Source organism: Melospiza melodia, chromosome 3 (genome assembly GCF_035770615.1).
Source record: "Melospiza melodia melodia isolate bMelMel2 chromosome 3, bMelMel2.pri, whole genome shotgun sequence".
Classification (NCBI taxonomy): Eukaryota; Metazoa; Chordata; class Aves; order Passeriformes; family Passerellidae; genus Melospiza; species Melospiza melodia.
Window position 1 is genome coordinate 71467298 of NC_086196.1, and position 21015 is coordinate 71488312.

Consider the following 21015-nt stretch of genomic DNA (forward strand, 5'->3'; position numbering starts at 1 on the left):
ATAAAATCCTGAAAGATAGCATGAAACAAATATAATTTCTACACTGCAACTTGTATTTGAGAATGTGATTTCAAAGTGTTCATATTTGTAAACCAATTATTGCTCTTTCATATATTTTGATGAACTAATTTAAAGATAACTAAAATACTAAAAGTAAGTCTGAGTAACAATCTTTAAAAAAGACTTTTGGGTGCAATATTAGTTTTACATGGGAACATTCATATCAGCAAACTTGCCCATGTGCATATTTTGACATGATTTGACCCATATCCTCCCAGTATCTTATTTGGTACTCATTGAAACAACTGAGACTATTAATGTGGACTTCTAAATAATTTGTTTTGCTGGAATATTTTAATTATGAATATTTAGTTATGTGAATAATGTTTTTTTATTTTATTGTATATACACACACTAGAAAACATAGAGACTAGAATTTACTCACCTAATTAAACCTTTTAGCAATCTAAATGCTTGACTAAATATGCTTGGTTTCTTTGGCACACAGGTTAATTTGAACTAGCCATTTTGTAATAACAAAATCAACAAATGTTAATCAAACTAACCCTTTTTAACTGGGTCACAAAATGCTATACACGTGCACTGTGCACAATAGCACAGAATTTTGTTTCTTATAGAACATTAATTCACTCTGCTGTTTGCATAATTTATGGCAAGCCTGGCTCTGTGAAAAAAAAACAAAAAAAAACCACCATCGATTTGGAAATCTATGCCCATTCTCTGGTCAAGTTTTCCTGTAAACATTCAGTTGAAATAATGAATTTTCTCCATTCTTTGAAACCTGGTGTTGGGTATAGTTCCATATTTCTTTTATGTTGAGTGGGTTTTCTGCACAGACTCACACATTTAGACGGCTCTGTGTGTTTGCACACCTCTGTTGTGAAGGGCTTCATGAAGCAGTTCAGTTCCTGGCTCTTGCGGTGGCCTCTACAGCTCCCATCAAACCAGAGCAGAAATTACCTGTGCAAGGAGCCCAATGCCATGGAAACTCCTCCTAAGGACATTGAGTGCATGAAAGGTTCCCATCCCATTTTCCTCTGTGCCATTTTTTCTCAGCCTTACTCAAGGATCCAGGAGTGAATATCATCTCCTATCCCATGTCTGCTATCCTCTCCCATTCCATAAAATCTCCCCTGTCTGCAGATCAGGAGGTGTTGCAAGGCACTAGTTGAAACGTAAGTGAACAACCCATATTCATATTATAATAGCTTCCACTTAGAGAAATTCAAAGTAAGATGACACTTAAAGGCAAATAAAGGACTTACATGAATACTATTTCATCAAGCTGTAAGCAATGTGAACTTATATACTGCTCCTAATTTTGATCCTTTTAATCCTGTTTCTTCTTAGTTGTATCCATGTAATATCCTACTGCCGTGGAACTGAAAGAACAGTAATTTTACATTCCAGTGGTGTCAGTATACTGCCAATATATAAGAACAAAACACTGTGAAGCTATGAAAGGGTTAAAGTAAAATAAAAGACTAGCATGTCTTTTGTTGTTATAATATAGTTAGCAGACTTATTGTATTACAGGTATGAACTTCAAGAATTTGCAGATATGAAAGAAAATGAAGAGAAAATGAAAGACCTGGAAAAGAAAGAAAAGGAAAAGAAATACCAAGCCCGAAAGATGCATTACCTCCTTAGCACTAAGCAGGTTGGTAGACCTGTCCCTGACAGCTCATGCAAACCACTTGGGCCCCCAGCCTGACAGAGATAAACTAGCAGGCTGAATGGGACATGACTTGTTGAAAAGATATCACAAAGACACTACTTCGAGTTCAATTTAGTGCTTTTCTATAGGCAAGAGCAGGTACCATGACTATTCTGTGACAGTAGCTCATAGAGGCAGCATCAGCACTGCTGGCAGAAAGAGTCCAAGTCAGCAGTTTGATCTGCCACTGTGATAACACAACATGAAGGGCATAACCTCGCTTTAGAAACTCATTTTGACTGGCTTATTGTTGTGTTGTTGCACTTGTCAAGAACTAACAAGTTATTAAGCTGAGAAGGGATTTCATTTTTTCCCCCTTTTTTAATTGAGCTAATGCTTAGGTTGGTGCAGTGTTCTGCTTGTTTTTAGGAGAGATTGTAAATGTGGGTTTTCAGTTAAAGCTTTTCTTATTACTCCCTGAATCAGCTTATTTAGCATGATTGTTTTCACTCAAAAAAGTCTAATACATCTTAAATATTATTATTAATTCATTTTGTATCAGTATTACTGGTATATTATTCCAAACTTTCTTATGGAAGCTGCTTTAAACAGACAGGTAAACATACCAGTAGATATATCTAATATAAATTTGATATGATTGGTAAAGCTTGTGGGTTTGCCTTTTTTTTTGTCCCCTCTTGTAAACTTTCACAGAAGGATTTTGTCTCCATAAGTGTTTGGTGGCTGATTGTTCTTTGTACAGATATGAAATTAACATGAAATATTAGTATGAACTTAATGCTTGCTTTTTTAAAGTTGTTAATCATAATCTGTGTTTAACAACTGCTAATCCTAAAGAATGCAGGAAAAATACTATTACACTTAATGACAAAATATTTAGTCTTCCCTTCTGTTTGAGAATTATTTGTGATATATTCTGTAGATAGAAATGTGGTTTGATTAACTAGATCTCAGTTATGAAAACTTGATGTGTAAATTATGTTTAAGTTTTGTTTGTTTTTAAGGCATAGCATAATATAATTAAAAAATAGCATAAAAAGTTTTCTTAATGGCTATTAGACAAGGAAGCTAGTTAATGACTGAAATTAGCTCACTATAATTTATTTTTCCACATGTAGATCTAGGATATTAAGAATAACCTGTACAGCGTTTTATATTGTTTTAAACTGTAGAAAATTGAGAATTCTTATTTTGAACAGTGCAATTTATATAAACACATGCATTTAATATGCTTACCTGGAGTACAAAAATTGTCAGGTTGGAGACATGGAGTGACTTGTGGTCTAGTAAGATTTTAGTAAGCTCAGTTCACCTTCAATGATACAGGCTTAGCAAGCTGTAACACTTTTAAAGGAATGGCATTCCTCATTTCAGCCATGGAGGACTGCTGGTAGAGGGCAGCAGTAACTCTTATGGTCTGATGAATTTCAGTTACTAATTTGACAGAATTAGAATTCAGCTAGCAGAACAAAAAAATTCTTGGTATTGCTTGCTGAGATGGTTTGTGCATACTGAGACTCAGAGCGCACAGAAGTTTTTCTTTATGAGAGAACTGCACTCCAAGAGCTGTCTTCTTTTGCAGGTAGTATTTCAAAACATAAGTAAATGTACATCAATGTGACACCTACAGACAACTTGAAAATCATCAAAGATATATTTGAAGTTAACCACTTACTATAAAGTCTGTATTCCAGAAGTCCACATAGTTGTAGAATTTGATATCTTGATAAGATACAGGGCAAATTATTTTCATGCAGAATTTACTGGTTTGATGCTTCGTGCCTGACATTTTGCTCTCTAAATGTCTGGTCTTCTGACCTAGCTATAGCTACATCTTGCTGCTTTTGAAGAACAGTTAATTGGATTACTGAGCAAGGACCATTCACATCTCAGTAGAAACAGGCAGCAAAAGTCAACACTTTTGAGTGAGTTAAGAAAACATATCATTTGTAAGCAGGATACATAGCAAATGAAAAGAGGACATTGATAAGCTGGATTTATTGTAGTCATGCATTCCCTAAAGCCCAGTAAGCTATAGAGATGGCCTACCAAAGTTTGCTTCTCCTCCCCTTCCTGCCATATGCACTGAGATTCAGTGATGGAGCTGAGCCTCCTCATGCATCAAGGCTGCAGGTGTTCAGGCAGGTTATATAGACAGCATTGAAAAATCTCTATTTGCAATAATTGTTTCAAATATGTCTTACAGTTTGGAATATTCTTGTTTTAATAGAGGCAAAAAGGGTGAGAAAAGGGCGCTTACTTATTGACAGAAAATAATTAAGGAGTTGTTGCTCCTCAATTTTTGTTAAGAAAGCCATGTCAGTTTTCATTCTTCCCTCCCAAGCTGAAGCCCACAACAACATCTCAGAAGTATGTTTATATATCTGTATATCCATATCTATATCTTTATCTATATCTATGTCTATATCTTTATCTATATACAAGGTGTGCCCATTCCTAATTGCTAACATTGTTTTACTTTCAAGAAGTAAAGCTGAAGAATGTGAATGTCGGGAATGTACAGGGATGTCTGGTGTGGATGCAATAGCATGGCCTATGATTAATTTAGTGTTTTGTCCTTTTCATGAGTTAAGTTGTTATTCAAGAATTTATTTCTTTCATAAACTGTTACTTTCTAAAGAAAACCCACTTTCGGGTTGCTTAGTGCAAGAGATTCCTATGTAAAATAGAGCAAGGAATAATTCAACTTTGTGACTTCCAAACCAAATTCAATTTTAAAAATAGGATTCTCTGTATTTCTGGTTTTAAGTTTTTTGTATAACTCAATCCTTTTCTTATGTGTTTTTTACCTTATCAGGCTGATAAATTTTGACTTTATGATGAACATAATAAAAAAAGTCTTTGTTAAGAATATATCTCATAATTTCCTACCAGTAAAAAAATTTGTTTTCATCATTTTTACCTGTTTTATCATGAACTGAGTTGTGATTTCTTATTGACACATGAAACCTAAAATAATTAAGTTTTTCTTATTAGTCCAGAATCACAGTATGCTATTTCCACTACAGTGGTAATGATCCCTTTTTTTTTCCAAACTCATTAATAAATTAACTACTTATTATATGTCATTAATAAATAAACTACTTATTAAATGTGGTTTTCCATTATAAACATGTTTACCTATGCAGATTATTATTCTATATCCTTGTAGTTCTTTTTTCTGTATTAACAACCTTCACTATAATTGAACAGGTTCTTACTTCTGCTCTTTGTCATATTTTCAAGGCCAACATTTGTAGTGAGGGCCATCCCCTGCCAAGTGCTGACAAATGACCTTTAAAGTCAATGACAGAGAAAAGCACTGAATACATTCATGGCACTTTGCAGAGATGGGGATGAAGAGCCCACTTGTGTTGAAATATGTGGTTGCATGATTCCTGTCGTTGATATTTTCAGCCTTTCAAGAAATTTTGAAGTTGGTTTTTGTCTTACAATGTGATGAGAGTCAGGAGTATGACAGTCTGAATCCAGAGATCCAGTATCAAGCTAGCATGCAGACCTGTGTTGTTTTCAGTATCTGCTGACAGAGCAAGCTGAGGTGATGCTGAGGTGATTCTGTGAGTGGGAGCAGGTGCATCAGCACCTGCAAGTCCACAGTGGGACGGGGAGCAGAAGCCAGAGGTAACTGAAATACGGAGCAGAAGTTGTGTCCTGTGAAGTACTGAGTTCAGGAGAAGAGCCCTGTGGAAACTGTGTTCCAAGTGCCACAGCTGAAAAGGCCTTCTGCTATTACATTTTCTCCTGTCACTTAGGAGAGGATTGGAGAATCAGCAGAGCAACAGAGTTTTCCCCTTTATAGTTTTTTACTGTATAGCAAACAGTACTGGTGATGTAAAAGAGTTTTAATTCTCTTTTCTCTTTTCTTTTGTTTCTAAACAGATAAACACAATTACTTTTTGTCACACAAAATAAATGTACAATTAGTCCAGGAAGCCAAATTTCTTTTGATCTGCAAAAACTTGAAAGCTTTGTCACACAATTGAAGAACATACTTGTACATTGTTCATAGTGGGATGTTATACATGCATCGCTTAAGCTTATCATTGCTGTGGCTGGTAGACTGAGTCACAGCCTTTCTTCTAAGGCTGCACCTCCTGCTCTGGGATAAATCATGCTGAGAGTAGATGAGCTAATGCTGCTCCTCCATTCTCTGGGAGCTTCTGTTCTGTCTGAATGCTTTAACTATTGAGACCTTAGAAAATTAATCATGCTGTTATGTGTGTATGGCTACTCTTGACTTTTGTATAGCATCTTCTTTCTCTTGGCCCAATTAGAAGACCTGACTGAATCAGACTTAAGGCTTTTCTGCCAAGCATCCTATTTTTGACAGTGGCCAACAGCACGGCCTAGGGTAGAGAAATAAGATGGAGCAATGGGGCAATATAATTACTGTCAAGAGTACTCTCTCAGTTTACAGGGAACAGTAGTTGAAGGACTTGTAGTTCTTAGCTGTGCAACTTTCTATTTTTGTAATATTTAGCTGCTTTTTTTTTTGCCTCCATATTACTTCAATTCCTGCCTCTCCTAATACCAAGAGAAGGAATAACCTAGACAGGGAGAGTGGGTTAAGAAATCTGGCGCTAACACTAGCTCTCAAGTTGTGCTTCCTTGGAAGATCAGGTTCACTCATTCTGCTTGCAGTGTTGTTTTGCTCATGTATGTTCATTTCACAGCTTTGCTGTCTCTGATATTCTGCCACAGGAGAATATGCAACTGTGAAGTGCTTTATTCTGTCTCCACAATTTCATCTGGTTCTGGGGATTGCCTCTGCCACTCTGAGCAACACTTAAGTCCATCACTTTTCAGCCCTCTTTAGCAAGGTGACAGTTTTTCCTGATGTCCTTGGGCAGTTTGTGAACAGATACTGCTCATAAGATCCTGGTAATTTAGACCTGCAAGGGAACAACAAAGTCCATGTGTAATACTAGGCCCTTTTCATTGTAGAAGTTTTAGAAACCATGGCATTCCTTTTAGCGGCAAGACACGAGTTCTCTTTTTGGATCACAGTAGTTTGGTTTTCAGTGCCTGCTTGAGTGTGTCACCATCAGTGTGTTGAGTCAGGGGTAGTATGTGGCTGATACTGGCCCACATTTATTGCCATTGAAATAATGCTTTGTAAAGAATTACTTGTAAGGATATGATAGCTGATGCTGTAAAATAAGAAAGTATTTTGAATGAAACTAGTCTTGACTGAGATGATCCTTTCCAGGGAGATATAAATATGTGAGAAAGTACCCCTTTAATAGTTTAGCACTATATAAAACATTAAAAAAAAGCCCCAAACCCTGACCTTAAGAATAATGTTCTGTGAGGAAGAAGGAAATGTTTGCTATGAGTTACTTCCAAGGGAGTAACAGTGAAAAGTTCTAATATCAGCAATGAGAACCAAAATTTTCCATTTTTACTCTCTCTGTGTACCTCCACAAGCAATTCCATTTTAGCTTAAGGGGAACCATTCAGCAAACTTCTCTGGATTCTGTGTTAGGGATTTTGAATATAAATCTCCTTTGTTTTTAAGAACAGTTTCATTTTGATTTTCTGTATTTATTGTAGAACTCAAAATACCACTTTTATCAATTGTTTCCATATTTTTTTAGCATTTGTCAGTTCCTAGAGTAAAATATTTTAAATTCAAATTCTATTCAATGCCAAAGTAGTCATATATTGAATTTTTCCTGTCAACAGAGATGGCAATTCATAAGCATTATGCTGACTGCCTTTGTCCTCTTTTCACATTACTGGAAATCAGGAGTTAATTCTGCTGAAGTTACTGCACTTATTCAGGTCTAAATGTCTCATGTTCTAAGTGAGAAAGAAAAAAGGCCACAAAATCCTTCATGGAGCAGGTTAATGAATATTCAGGAGACACAACTGATTAATATGCCTCTAACCTAATGTGCTGTCCTGTAAGAACTTGAAAAACAATTGGTCTGAAATGACACTGTTTGACATCCACTCTGTCTCTGGACAGCTGGCAGTTTTATTCTTATAAGGGTGAGGACTCAGTGGATAAAGCCCTAGCCTTTGATCTCCAGATCCACAGTTTAAGAGACAAGGCTGCAAGTTTGGTCATTTGAGCTTAGTCCCGAGTGAACAGTCCACATCACAAAATGATTATACATAATTTGTTACTATTGGCAGTGTCTGTTCAGGAAAGGCCAAGGACTGAGCTAGCATGAAGAATGAATTAGCTCTTACCTTTTACATTTTATTTCCTCCCTCTTTACTGTTGTAATTTTATTATCCTGTCTCTAAAACATTCAGGGGATGAAATTATCATTCATTATAAGTACTAATACATCTTGAAGATGAACTAAAATAGTCAATTTTTTTTTTATTCTAGGTGCCCCAATCAATGAACATCCCTACCTATCCATGGGTGTTTAATATCCACTCATCATTTCTCTGCCAAGTAGTCAGATGTTTCTGAGTACTTTCCAAAGCTTGTACCATGAAAAATCCTATTTAAATTAAAGAGGATGAGCTTTCTTAGTTCTCCGGCAGGCTTGCAGCTACATTTAAATTGGAGTTGTATGTGAGGCACTTCATGCTGCAGTATTCTGTTTTTATAAAATATGATTTCCAAAGGGTTCACAATTTGCATTATATCCTTCTGACAGTACTTGTGACAGGTATGTTCAATTAGCAAGCTTTCCTCATGTATTCACTTCCCATTGGAAGCCAGATGTATCAGTCTATTCACAGGCATTCACTCCAGGAAAATCATTCCAATCTTGTACCTCATGGGGCACTGTCCACACCATCTCAGTTCACTTGGAAGGGATCTCAGTTCGTGTTGCTTAACATTTCTCTCAGAAAAAGGACAAAGTAAGGTAAACTGAAAGAAGACAGAAACTGAGCTGTTTGTGATTCTGGAAGACATTGTACCTGAATGCCAGCTCAAAATTCCAAAAATGACCTTTAAGTGATTTGCACAATCAAAAATCTCTCATTCTCTTAGAATCTGAGTCCAGCTCTTGCCCTTTGGGATAACTAATCTTGAGAACACAGAACTGTAATTCTGCTACTCAACACACTATCATGGTGACATAAAAAAGAGGGAAAGAGCTGAAAGCCAAAATACACCTTCAGAATTCATTTGGTGCTCCCACAGCCAAAATAATTTAGTGACAAACTTTTTAGCTTCCATAGATTTTCCAGTTTTGCTCATATTCTTTTCAGACATTTTTGTTCTCCAGGAAATAGTGGTTATCTCTCTAGGGAGGACAAGTACAGTCAAAGCCAAAACTAAGATTGTAAGTGTGGTAATTTTCTTGCCCAGAAATGGGTAACTGTGGTTAGAGGATGGAAGAAGTGCTGTCTGCTGATGCCATAACCTATTTCCTATGCAAAATGCATGGATGTGAACTATTTCAGATGTATTTCTTCCCAGTGTCAGTGAAAAGTACTTCCCTCCCATTCACTCTTCTCTGAAGTCTCAGCCTAGCACAAGTGGTAAGTGAAAATATTTCCAACAGAACTCAATAATTTCTCCTTTTGTCTCACTACCTAGAAAACAAGATACTCGCTTCCTATTCCTTAAAGATAGTCCATGAATGAACTTTCAAACATTATCTGTGACGGTATTGTAAACTCTATTTTTCCTAAAGGCTTCCTGCTATAAAATAATTTCAGTTTTTTTCGTAACTGGTTAACTGTTCAAAGAAATGAGAGCTTACACAAAAAATTAATCTCTCGTTAGAAAGAGCTTAATACACAATAAAATGTAAAGTTTGAGTGTTGTTTTCTGATTGATCCTATGAAAACCTAGTTTTTAAAGATTTGTCCCAGTAGATATGGCAATATTTCTGAGATTCTTCTGAAGAGCTTGTTACTAGCCATATCACACAAAGCTTGATATTTTAGCAAAGTGACATCTCTGTATCTACCGTGTATTATAGCATTGAGCATTTCAGCCTTAGTAATTTAAAAATCCACTAGCTAGAAGGTCCCTGCATTCAAACAGTCTTTTTCGGTATCTGAATTGCTTAATCCCTATTTGTGTGGATTTTTTCTAGACAACAAACTTTGTACTCAATTCCTGTGGGTAGGATTAATGGCAGAGTTTAAAGGACAAGCTGTGCGATCTATCAAAAAGTGTACATGCTGAGGTCTTAGAAAAACATGACCACATTTTGTGTATTACTGTCAATTGGGGTGGCAAAAGGGTTGGATTGCTGCAGGGTCAGAAAGCCGGTAAGAATGAGTTATATATTGAATGCTGGCTGTTTGTAGGATATGGTAAAAACTAGTAAAAGCATTTAAGAATCTATACTGCAAGGAAATCACAGTGCAGCACAACATCAGCTAAATAGTTCACAAAGCTACATTCAGAAATGATGGACTCCACTGACATTCTTGAAATAGTTACTGGTGTAAATTTTGTTGATGCATAGTAGTTCATCTGGTATTTAACCAAGTTGGTGTGAGCTATGGTCTTGCTCAGGTAATTTTTTCTCCTGTTATATTAGGAGAAGTACATGCTAAGTAAGAGATAATTGCATAAGAGAGAGGTTAGGAATGGCGTGGGAGAAGTCATGAAGATAAAATACCATGCATGTCTCAACAGCAAACCTTCCTGTTGATTAAGAAGTGGCGCTGATGGTATCCTTGCTTTAATGAGACTTCAAGATGAGTGATGCTCACAGCAGTTCTTTTGTTTTTCAGCTCTTAGGCAACAGAATAGCATAATGGTAAAGTTCTTTCATTGCTTCCACTGTTTATTCAATATTCCATGCTTTTGTTTAGTATCTAATATATACTGTTAATTTGGGAATTGTGTCTGTCCTGCAAGGGACATCACAAACACTGTACATCTCCCTCTATCTGTTGTTTGCTTTTTTTTCACTTTTTCCATTTCAGCAATCTTTTAATAAAGTCCTCATCTTTGGGGTTTTTTCTGATTATTTCAGTCTTTTCTACTAATTTCTGACTACCTTTAGTAATCAGGCTAACATGCTTCTGTTCCCTGATTATTCTTTCCCTATACAATACTACAACTGTTCATTAAACCTTCCCCTCATTGTTTATTGGTCTGATTGCAGGCTGCTTTGTTAAACATTCTACCACATTCTGAGTTTTTACTCATTGCTTAATCCCATAGATTTACTGTTTAATAAATCTGTCAGCATATATGTCTGTGAGGGAATACTCACATGTAAGCACAATGCAAGAGACATAAGGCACAAGGAAAAGAATGTTACATTGTTTTGGTTGCACCTATGCAGTTTTGAGAAGTAAAACAATTCTCTATTTAGCAATTATGTCCTTGACAAAGGAAATCTCCATATGATTTCCATCTTTACCTGATACAAAGAGCTTCTCCTCTCTTCTGATATGTTGCAGGTAACTTCTGATGTTACAAATTAGAAGAGTCTAAGTGGTATAATTATAAGGATTTTTTCTCAATCCAGTTAGAAAAGGAGTGAATTGCAAGTAGATTTTTTGTAGAAAAAAAATCCATTGTGACAATGGATGGAATTATAATTTTAAGGATGTAAGTAATATCACACATGTAGGTATGTGTTTTAAGGCTCTGAAAACTTCTCACAAGATACATTATTGTAGCCTCAATACTGTTTGTGTGTTTACAGGCAGTTATTGAGACACAGAAGAATAAATTCACCTTCAGAGATTATTTTTTAGACTAAGATCTTTAATTCCCACTTACTCAAGGTGGTTATAGAAGCAGCTTTCTTTCAGAGATTCTTATAATTTGTATGTTATCCCATATTCAGCATAGCACTTCTTAAAGAGAAAATTTAAACAATAAATGAAATTTCCTGTTCCTGTTTTTAAAATAAAGCCATTCAGCAATTAAATTGTGTTTTTCTGCTTGTTTTGAAACCAGAAGTCAAATGAGAAGACAGTAAGAGAACTTTGAATGTGCTGTCCCTGTATTGTGTCATAAGAGTATTGTTTCCCATGCCATCACTCACTCATTCGAGTTATTATCCCTGATCTAGTCAAGTCATCAAGAGCCTGTGTTAGAATTAGATTTGACAGAGTAAGCCTCAGTCTGAGAGACAATCAATGAAAGGTGGATGCATTTTTGGGATGCATCTGCTGGGCTACTGTGTTTTGGATATTGTGCCACAATATTTCATGCAGTAAATGAAGATTATGTTTCTCTTTTTTCTTGATGCCTAAATGACCCAGCAGTTGGTACCTGTTTGGGTACTCAATTGCAGTGTTGTTTCCTGCAATTGAACTTAGTGCCTTGCATGTTTAGAGGTTGGTTTTATGGTCTGTGGCCAGGATACTGGACTTGAATATTTCCTTAACACCTCATTGTACAGTCCATAAAATTGCTGCTTGGTTTACTTATACAAGTGCATTTAAACTGTGACTTCACTATTATTTTGATATCAAGCAAACATTTCACAGATGAAAAGGACGGAACCAAGCTTTTCTGAAGGCAGAATAACAATAATTAATGTTTCTATTACACTGTTTAAACAGAATATATATTAAGCAGAAGACAGGTAATTAATCCCACTTGAAAGAAAATACACTACTCATCACTCATTTATGAATTCTTTGGTCTCTTCATAAAAGCAGTATCTCAAATAAAGGTAAAATACCTTAGGTGCAATAACAGGCTAGGTCCTCTGGTTCTTATTTAGATGAAATTCCTGAGAGTATATTTTTCAGGGATTAGAGGATCAGGCCTGAGGAGTAGCATTAGCTCAGTGAGAACTGAACCTACATTTATAAAGCTGGGTGAAATTCTTCCTTTTGTCAGGCATGGTAAAGAAGTTTTATCTCAAACCAAAATGTTAAACCATATTTTTCCAACATCTGCATAAACTTTACAATGTATTTATTAATTGTTAATACAAAACTCTGTTCACATTAGTTAAAGAATTGCAGATTGTTGCTAGTAGAATACATTATATTGAAGCTTAAATATTTTGATGTTTCAAATTTGAATTCATGGACATAGTCTTTTACTTGTTGCTAGAACAGTGTTTACAGATTTTTTTATAGATATTCTTTCTAAAACAAATCTCATATAAAGTCTTGGCATTTTATTTTCACTAAATATGAAATATTCTGAAAGTCTGTAAAAAACTAGTTATTTAGAAATTTAAAATTCCTTCTCTTTTACAGACATCTTTGCAGCATTATATAAACATTTATTTCCTTGTGAATCATTAATGTTTCAGGGTATTTCTTTTCCCTGCTAGAGAAACTATATCTGGGGATTAACAGGATTGTTCACTGGAATTCATGTGGAAGCATAACTGCAGTAGCTGAGAAATGATCATGTTTCCTTTTAGTTCTCAGCAAGAGTAATTGAATGTTGAATATCTTACTAAACGCTGGACTGTGACAATGTGTTAACACTCCAACTATCTCCTAACAGCAGGGCAATTATTTGCTGAGTGGGATTTTTATAAATCCCCTGGCAGTAGTATGTCCTGATAATTATGATGAAGTGCACTGGTCAGTGTTGATTCAGCAATCCCATCTCTAGCAAATATTTCATTCACAGCTCTCCTTCATGCTTTTACTTTTATGGCTTTTAAAGATCTCTTACCTCTCCTCTCAGCTTGCTTAGATTTTTTTACAAAATACAATGGAGCAAGAAAGGATTTTCAAGTTAAGTGCCTATTTTGTTGAAGCCTTTTCTTTCTCATTTAACTCCTAATTAAAAGACCAGAGTGAGAAAGTAGCACTTTATTTAGGTTCTTACTATGACAACCACTTGCACAAGCTTCCTCCCTCAAAGCTGTTTTTTTCAAGATTAAATGACTGTTAAATTAAACATTTATATTCACGATATATGTTGATTATTTCAGTCATTCAGAGTTGGTATGAAAAAAGTAATTTAAACAGAGCATGTCTTTATTATTGCTTAGTTAAGTTACAGTAAAAATATGTAAATATATCAGAATACACTTTCTATTGATTTAATCCTTGCAATTTATCTTCAGCTCAACTTTGTCAATTTTTAATTTTGTGTGTGTATTACTATTTGCAGTACAATAGCTATGCTGTATCTTAGAACATATTTGGTTTGCAGTTTTTTACATAGACTTCAAAAGCTCAGCCAAGAAGTAGGAAAGAGGACTAAAAAATAATTAATAAATTGAAGTTGCAGAATCTAAACTGCTCAGGATTTATTATACCACTTGGGATCACCTCCTTTCCGATGTACTGTCCAGCATAGTTGACACAGCCTTGTTTTTCCCCTTCTACCTGCACCTTTTTCTTTCCTTTCTTTGTTACTTCCTTCTTTCAATTTCTTTTGCTGCTGCCTTAATTCATAGTTAGCTTTCAAGGCAACTCCTTAATAATTTTCTTCTTTTATACTGGAAAAAAAAATTAGACAGAAAGAGTTAACTCTTGCTTTCTGTATCAAAATGATAAGCAGGAAAAGACAAAAATGGATCTTCTTTAGCACTGAGTAAGTACAGCATTAGTAGTGGAACCAATTCAGACTATGAAATCCCTAAATCTTTTTTCTTGCTAATGTTTATTAAATCAATATTTGTGTCCTTATGATTTTTTTCTTCCTTTATATTTGAGCGTTAATTATAAAGATAAGAAAATGATTGAGAGGAAACTAAATAATAGAATGTTAGAAACGCAGAAGGATTCAAAATATTAATGTAATGCTAAGGATGACTGCGTAACAAATGGTACATTTGCCAGTATGCTTGACCTGACGCAATTAATATTCCAGGTCACGCTTGGGTTTCCATGATGGAAGGTCTGAGGCAGAGAATTCTAGGGGAAAATATATCTATTGTATAACTCATTTCTCTTTCTCACTCTTTCTTTTGCCTTTTTTTTTTTTTATTTTCCCTGACAAGTCAGAACCATCATCTTAAAAAAAAATATATATATCTCTGCTTTCACACCTCATTTGCCATATTCACCACTGGGCCACTGTTGACCAGAAGGGCCTGATGTAAGGAGGTCAGTAAGAAGCTATTAGCAGAATCCCCTCCTGAGATTTCTTTGGTCTTATTGAGGTGGAAGTTAGCATGACAGTACTGCAAATAACTCAGCTGTAAGTTTTTTTTTAACAGTTAGCACAGATTTCCCCATAGTGTTTGTCATTTTAGAAAATTGTTCCTGGAAATGAAGTCCTGAAATCTGGCTTTGACAGAGGCCCTTCTTAGTGTTGAAGAGCATGGGTACAGAAAAATATATTCTTCTCCCTGCAGACCAGAGGTACTTTTTTGTAATCTATGGTAATTTGGAGCGTTACATATTTTCTTACAGACTAAAGGTGCGGAAAACATTGAAATCACAGTATGGAGTAATATCCAAGACAGATACTTTTCTACCATTGAAAACACAGAATTAAGTACAATGGTTTTGTGGTTGAGAGAGTATTTTATTAAAGTAGGGAAAGAAAATGAAGTAATGCTTTTAATACATGTATTTGTCTCAAGAAGATATAGAAATATATTAAGTACCAAAGGCTTTGCTCCCCGAAATTCTTAGATTTCTGTAGACTGCCAGCTCCCTGCAGAGGACAGAATGAATAGGGTATTCATCACCACATTGCACAACACAAAAAATTCCAAAAACAAGACAAACTTGGAGAGATATTTTTAAGAAAGAATGGAAGCAATTTTTCCAGTGATTGATCTAAACTGGAAAGTAGAATCAAACTCATCCTCTTGTCTCTCCTATCATACTTTACCAATTTTAAATCTAGGACTAACCTTAACACAAACCTTGGGGAGTTTAGAATAAATTAGTATTAATTTTATCTGTCTAGATACTAACTCTGTTGATTGCTTTGTTGTGTCTTGTTGAATACTTCAACATATATAATTAAAATATAAAGTAATTAACAAGGATTGCTTAAAAAATCATTATTTAAATATGCACTTTGTAATCAATTTTGACCCATATCTTACAAAGAGTTTCACCTGTAGAAGAAGCAAAAATTTTTAAAGTGTCTGGTTGGCCTCTCTAAACTACAAATCCATTTTCTCTGTTGATATAGTATCTGTATGCATTTAACATGAGAGTATGTAAAAAAAGGGGAACAAAAGATGATTCTTTGTTAAGACACCTTTTCAGCAATAATAATTCCAAAGACACCGAATCAATAGATTTCCACATTTATTATGGCTAATTTTGGTTTCATTAAAAGTGCTAAAAGCCAGTTTTATTAGTGCTCTTGGTAATACTCAGTAGCATTTCACAGTGTTTGAACCCTTTATTGTTGTTATCTTGCTCTATTTCATATTTCTAGAGTCCCATACCTTCTGGGTGATATTTCTTGGGGGCAATTCTTCTCAGCACAGACTCCTTCTTCTGCTTGTTGCTGCTTCTTAGTCAGGGCTTCTTCCAGGCTCTCCCTGACTGGCCAACCCACCTCCTTTTATCAGTTATCTTCACTGGCTGCAGCCCATCAAGAACAACCAGGGCTTATCAGGGCAAGGCCTATATACAGATATCCAAATACAATACAGATATTTTACTAGGACTCCTACTATATTTTCCCCTTTTCTTTTTCTTACAGGTTTTACATATTCTACTTACAATTATGTACAATACATATATTTTCCTATCTCCCAACTGTACAATACAGCTAGGACTCCTACTACATTTTCCCCCTTTTTACAGAAACATATTTAGATGGCCACAACACACTACATATATTCTACCACAGCTCTTGGCTGCACAACATATATATTTACCATGACTCAAAGGCCATGTTTCCCCACAGCTTCTTGACTCAAAGGCCAGATTTCTCACAGCTCCTGGCTGTCACAGCTCCTCAGCTCAAAGGCTATGTTCCTTCACAGCTCTCAGGCTGCCACAGCTCTTGGCTGTCCTATCTTCTACAGCTCTTCAGCCTACATATCTCTATCACATCAGGGTCACCAGTTGTTATTATCCTATTGTTGCTATCATATTTCTAAAGTCCTGTACCTTCTGGGTGGCTTTCTCACAAGCTAGCTCTTCACAGCACTGTTGGCACTTCTTCCTCAGGGCTCCCCCTTACCAGGCAACCCACCCCCTTTTATCCCAGTTATCTTCATTAGCCACAGCTGCCACCCAGTTAAGGACATCACAGCTGCAGCCCATCAAGAACAACTGGGACCTACCGGGGCAAGGCCTATATACAGATATTCAAGTACTACATTTCCCCCTTTCCTTTTACTTACAGATATTTAAGTACAATACAGATATTTTACTAGGACTCAAAGGCCACCTCTACTATACTTTATGAACTATAGTTTTTTATTACTACCAAACATTTAATCAAAGAAGCACAAAATAGAATATACACAGTATTTTAATAGAGATTGCAAAATGCAGTTTCAGAAAGCCATTTTACTCATGGAGACACACTGTCTCTCAGTGTGACTAAAAGAAGTAACCTAGAAAGAACATTGATTTAAAGTTATTCTTGCATTTCACTCTCCAGAGGAAGAACATGTAAATTATTTCAGATACTGTATTTTTAGACTTTGGAGTAACAAACCCAAACCCCAAACCTGTGTTATGTAGATTGAAATAATAGAACAATTAATTTTATTTTTCAGTTAAAAAAAATTAAATATTTGCTCCTCAATTTGCTCTTCAGCATATTTTAATTTCTTTTTTTTTTTTTTTTTTTTTTTTTTTTTTTTTTAAGAAAAGGCTTTAAAAATGTGTAAATTTTGGGAAGACTCAGCCCTGATCAGGATTTGTTACCAATCAACAAATCCATTCCTGCCAACTTTAGAGAGATTTAGTGTTTTCTTCCAGATCGCCCTGATTCTCAGTGATGAGCATGGAGATGTTTCTCTTCTGGATAATATTTGAATTTTCAGTGCCACTGTCACTTTCTATAAAATATGTTTCACAGACATACCATGAGAGCAGGGTCTCTCTCCATGGCTGGGAACCTCTGCATGCTCGTGACATGTCTAGTAAACAATCTCCACAGCTGAGTATGGATGGTGCAGGAAGGGGTGGAAAAATGAAGCAACAACACAGTGAACAGTTCAGTGAAATATATGAAAAACTTAATTTGTCATAGTGTAGGCAGATCCCAAGGGCTGTGGAAGGACTAATGAGTGCAGTGGTATAATGACCATGGCATAGAGATGGTTTGTGTATCTCCAGCAAGGGATCTTATTTGTGTGATTCTAATGCATTCCATTTGTATGGAATTTGTATTGACTGTGGCATTTTATATTTGAGAGAACTTGTGTAGGAAGTATGTGATGCAACTGCATTCAGCAATTGTGGGAGAGTGCAATAAATTCCAAGACAGCCCATGGAACTTCTCTTTATGTAGCACTTACAGATCACCGAGTGGTCACAGACAAAACTGTACTGGGCTGATAAGAAAATTGCAATATAACAATGCATGAAGTTCTATGAAAATAATAACAGCATGAGGAGAATCTGTTACTTTATGAGATGTTTATATGAGTACAAGCCAGATCTGCAGAACAAAAGATTAAGTTGCAGCTGGACTTTACAGATCAGAGAGGCAGACCTGGAATTTCCTGTTCACTCCAGTGATTCTCTTGCCTCCTGTTTGAAGCATGGATCCCTGCCATTCCAATTTGGCATCCTGAGGAGCTGAAGGAACAGCCAGTGGTTTTTTGGCATACTTATGTTTCTACCACTTACCTCTATTCAAGTCCTCTTTCCCACTGTACATTTTACCCATTAATAAAGTATTTTCTAGTGTACACTATAAGAGGGGAACAAATACCAGAGGACCAAAATAAATTGTCCTTAGACTCATATAATTTAGAGATGAAGAATGTAGCTTTTAAAATTCTAAATAGCCCAACACTATTTTGAATAAGCTGAATACTTTTTAAAAAAAGTATCTGTTAGACCATATGTGTTATATGTACCTTATTTAATTCTTTGACACAAGAAACTGGAAGTTCCCAGTAGGATATGTTAATGAAAAATGCATTAGAGGTCATTGGGGAGAGTTCTGTCCTCTCAGCCCCAAGAGTTTAATACTTTGTGTAGAGGCTGATGCCCTACACAATTTTCTCATGGGTCCTCAGTAGTCCTCCAAAAGAGCAATACAAGATTTTAAACATTTACTCTTTTCTTTAACTTTCCCCGCATCTTGAAACCAATTTCTTTCCCTACTACTTTTACTCAAGGTTTATTCTAGTAATTAGAATTATGATAAGTGCAAAGGACAATATATTTTAATTGAGCAAGTCTACTTTAAAAGTTTTAGTGTACCTTTGTAGAAAATATAATTATCTTTAAACAAGCCTGTATCTTTAAATTAATTTTTGTATATTTTAATCATTTGTCATCTGTTTTATGGGAAATTTAGTGACTTTGTGCAATATGGAAAATTAATTCTCATATTTAACAGTTCATAATTAATTCAGTAAACTCACATATGTCTATTTGGGAATTGTTTATATACAACTGGTAAAATGCCTGCGTATATAGATATGATTTGGGAACAGTTGTCACATAATTTTGACTTGCCAGATATTCAGATATTTAATGATGTAGATTGCTAAAACAGAATTTGAAATATGTGTTTTATATCAGTAATTGTTACATTATGCCACACTAGTCATACAATTAGTGATGTAAAAAAAAATCAAATTCAGTGGCAAATGAACCTTTCTATTTTAGTCACAATTTAGAAATCTTTGTGCTAAATTTTTGGTTTTTACATGTTTTCTGCCTTTAAGTGTAAACACATTGTAATAGCTATTCAGGAATTTATTGTGGACATTTGGTTGAGAAAAAAGCAATTATCGGTTTTGATATTCCAAAAATTCTCTTCTATTTCTCCTTAACTATTTCTCCTAACTTGACTGATTTACTTTTAAAAATGCAGCAGGTGCCACTGTCTGATTTTGATCATAGTTTATGTAGAAATTTAAATGAGTTGAAGTCAAAGACGATCCCATTTTCTGCTCAGATTCCAGGTGTCTACAATTCGCCATTCAGGAAATCCCCAGATGAAATGGAGCTGCTGCTACGGCAGTCAAAGCCACTGACCCACAGGAAGCAGGAAGGGAAGAGTCCTTTTGCTGATGAGCTCTATGGCTGGCCAACCTGTAAAGAGCCTCCAGCTTTTGTCACATCACTGCCTGTGCTACCTGCTGACAGACAGAAACCTCAGGTAACACTTTCCAGTGACTCTGCAGCAGCTTTTGCTCTCATCTTTCATCAGAGATTGTCACAGAATATCTTGACTTGGATCACCAAGTCTGAATATCCCTTTTGTGAATGTTTTTTTAAAATATAAATCTAGTGCTTGCATTGAAGATATAAAGTCTTTGACACAGATTTGACTTAAAGAAAAAAGAAATCTAGGTGTTATGTAGAAACAGGGAAATATTAATTCTTTGTATGTTGTTTTTGTCCTTTTGGAAGAAAAGTGTTATTTATGATATTTCAAAGGTATGACCCAATATAATTGAGTATCAATATTATGATTAATTAGAGCTAGAATTCTTAATTTCCAATCTTAAATCATTTTAAAACGGGAGAAATTAAAGGTGATAGGAAGAATTAAGCAGCTGTTGATAACTTTGTCCTCAGTTTGCAATTTTTTCCATATGAAGACTGAGGCATCCTCTCAGTTCAGAATAGTTCCTACTCTCTTGTGTCCACTAGATTTGTGAAAGCTTTAGTAACAAAGATTTCTACGTGTTCTGCTCCATCACAACCAATTTGCCCACCTTCCATTATTAACTGTCGTAGTCTCAATTTTAACTTCAGCTGATGTCACTGTATCTGGCAGGTAGATTTTTTCCTTTTCTGTAGAGTTATGGACATCTGTGGGATAATGCATTAAAGCGAATGTCTCACAAGATGGCAAAACCGCTTTTGCTCCCATATTATCAAAACCTGCTGGGAATGTGACTAAAAATATATACAGCAGGAAAAAAACTTTGAGAAATTTGTGTTCCACACTTGATAATACAATGAAATGTAGCTTTTGCGAGTAGGTGCCTTATACAAGTACTTTAGGGGTAGAAATATTTTGAGTTTCCCTCTGTTCTGAAGAATTTTTCAGTTTTCCCAGTCTACTGAATCTTCTACTTAGCTCACACATAGACTTTCCATGCTGGTTTCATCATGAGTGACACAACATCTTCAGAACCTCTGACACTTTTCCATTTAGTACTCCATTCTATATTTAAATTTCCTTATTTGTATCTTGCTTAGAAAGACAATACTTCTAAATGAGTCCTTCTTAGCAACTTTCAGTGAAACTATCACCTATCTGCAGAAATGTAACAACTTGAGCAATAAGCAATGTATATATACAAATATCTTTAATGGTGTTTTACTCCTCTGAATCAATATTGCTCTCT

General features: G+C 35.4%; 1 protein-coding gene across 1 annotated transcript in view; it reads left to right on the plus strand.

Annotated features, from left to right (window-relative positions):
* SPATA17 (spermatogenesis associated 17) overlaps positions 1-21015 on the plus strand; it is an 86986-nt gene that overhangs the window by 33068 nt on the left and 32903 nt on the right. The window contains exons 6-7 of the mRNA XM_063152219.1: positions 1558-1681; positions 19611-19814. Of these exons, the coding sequence (XP_063008289.1) occupies positions 1558-1681; positions 19611-19814 (328 nt within the window). The remainder of the gene's footprint in view (positions 1-1557; positions 1682-19610; positions 19815-21015) is intronic.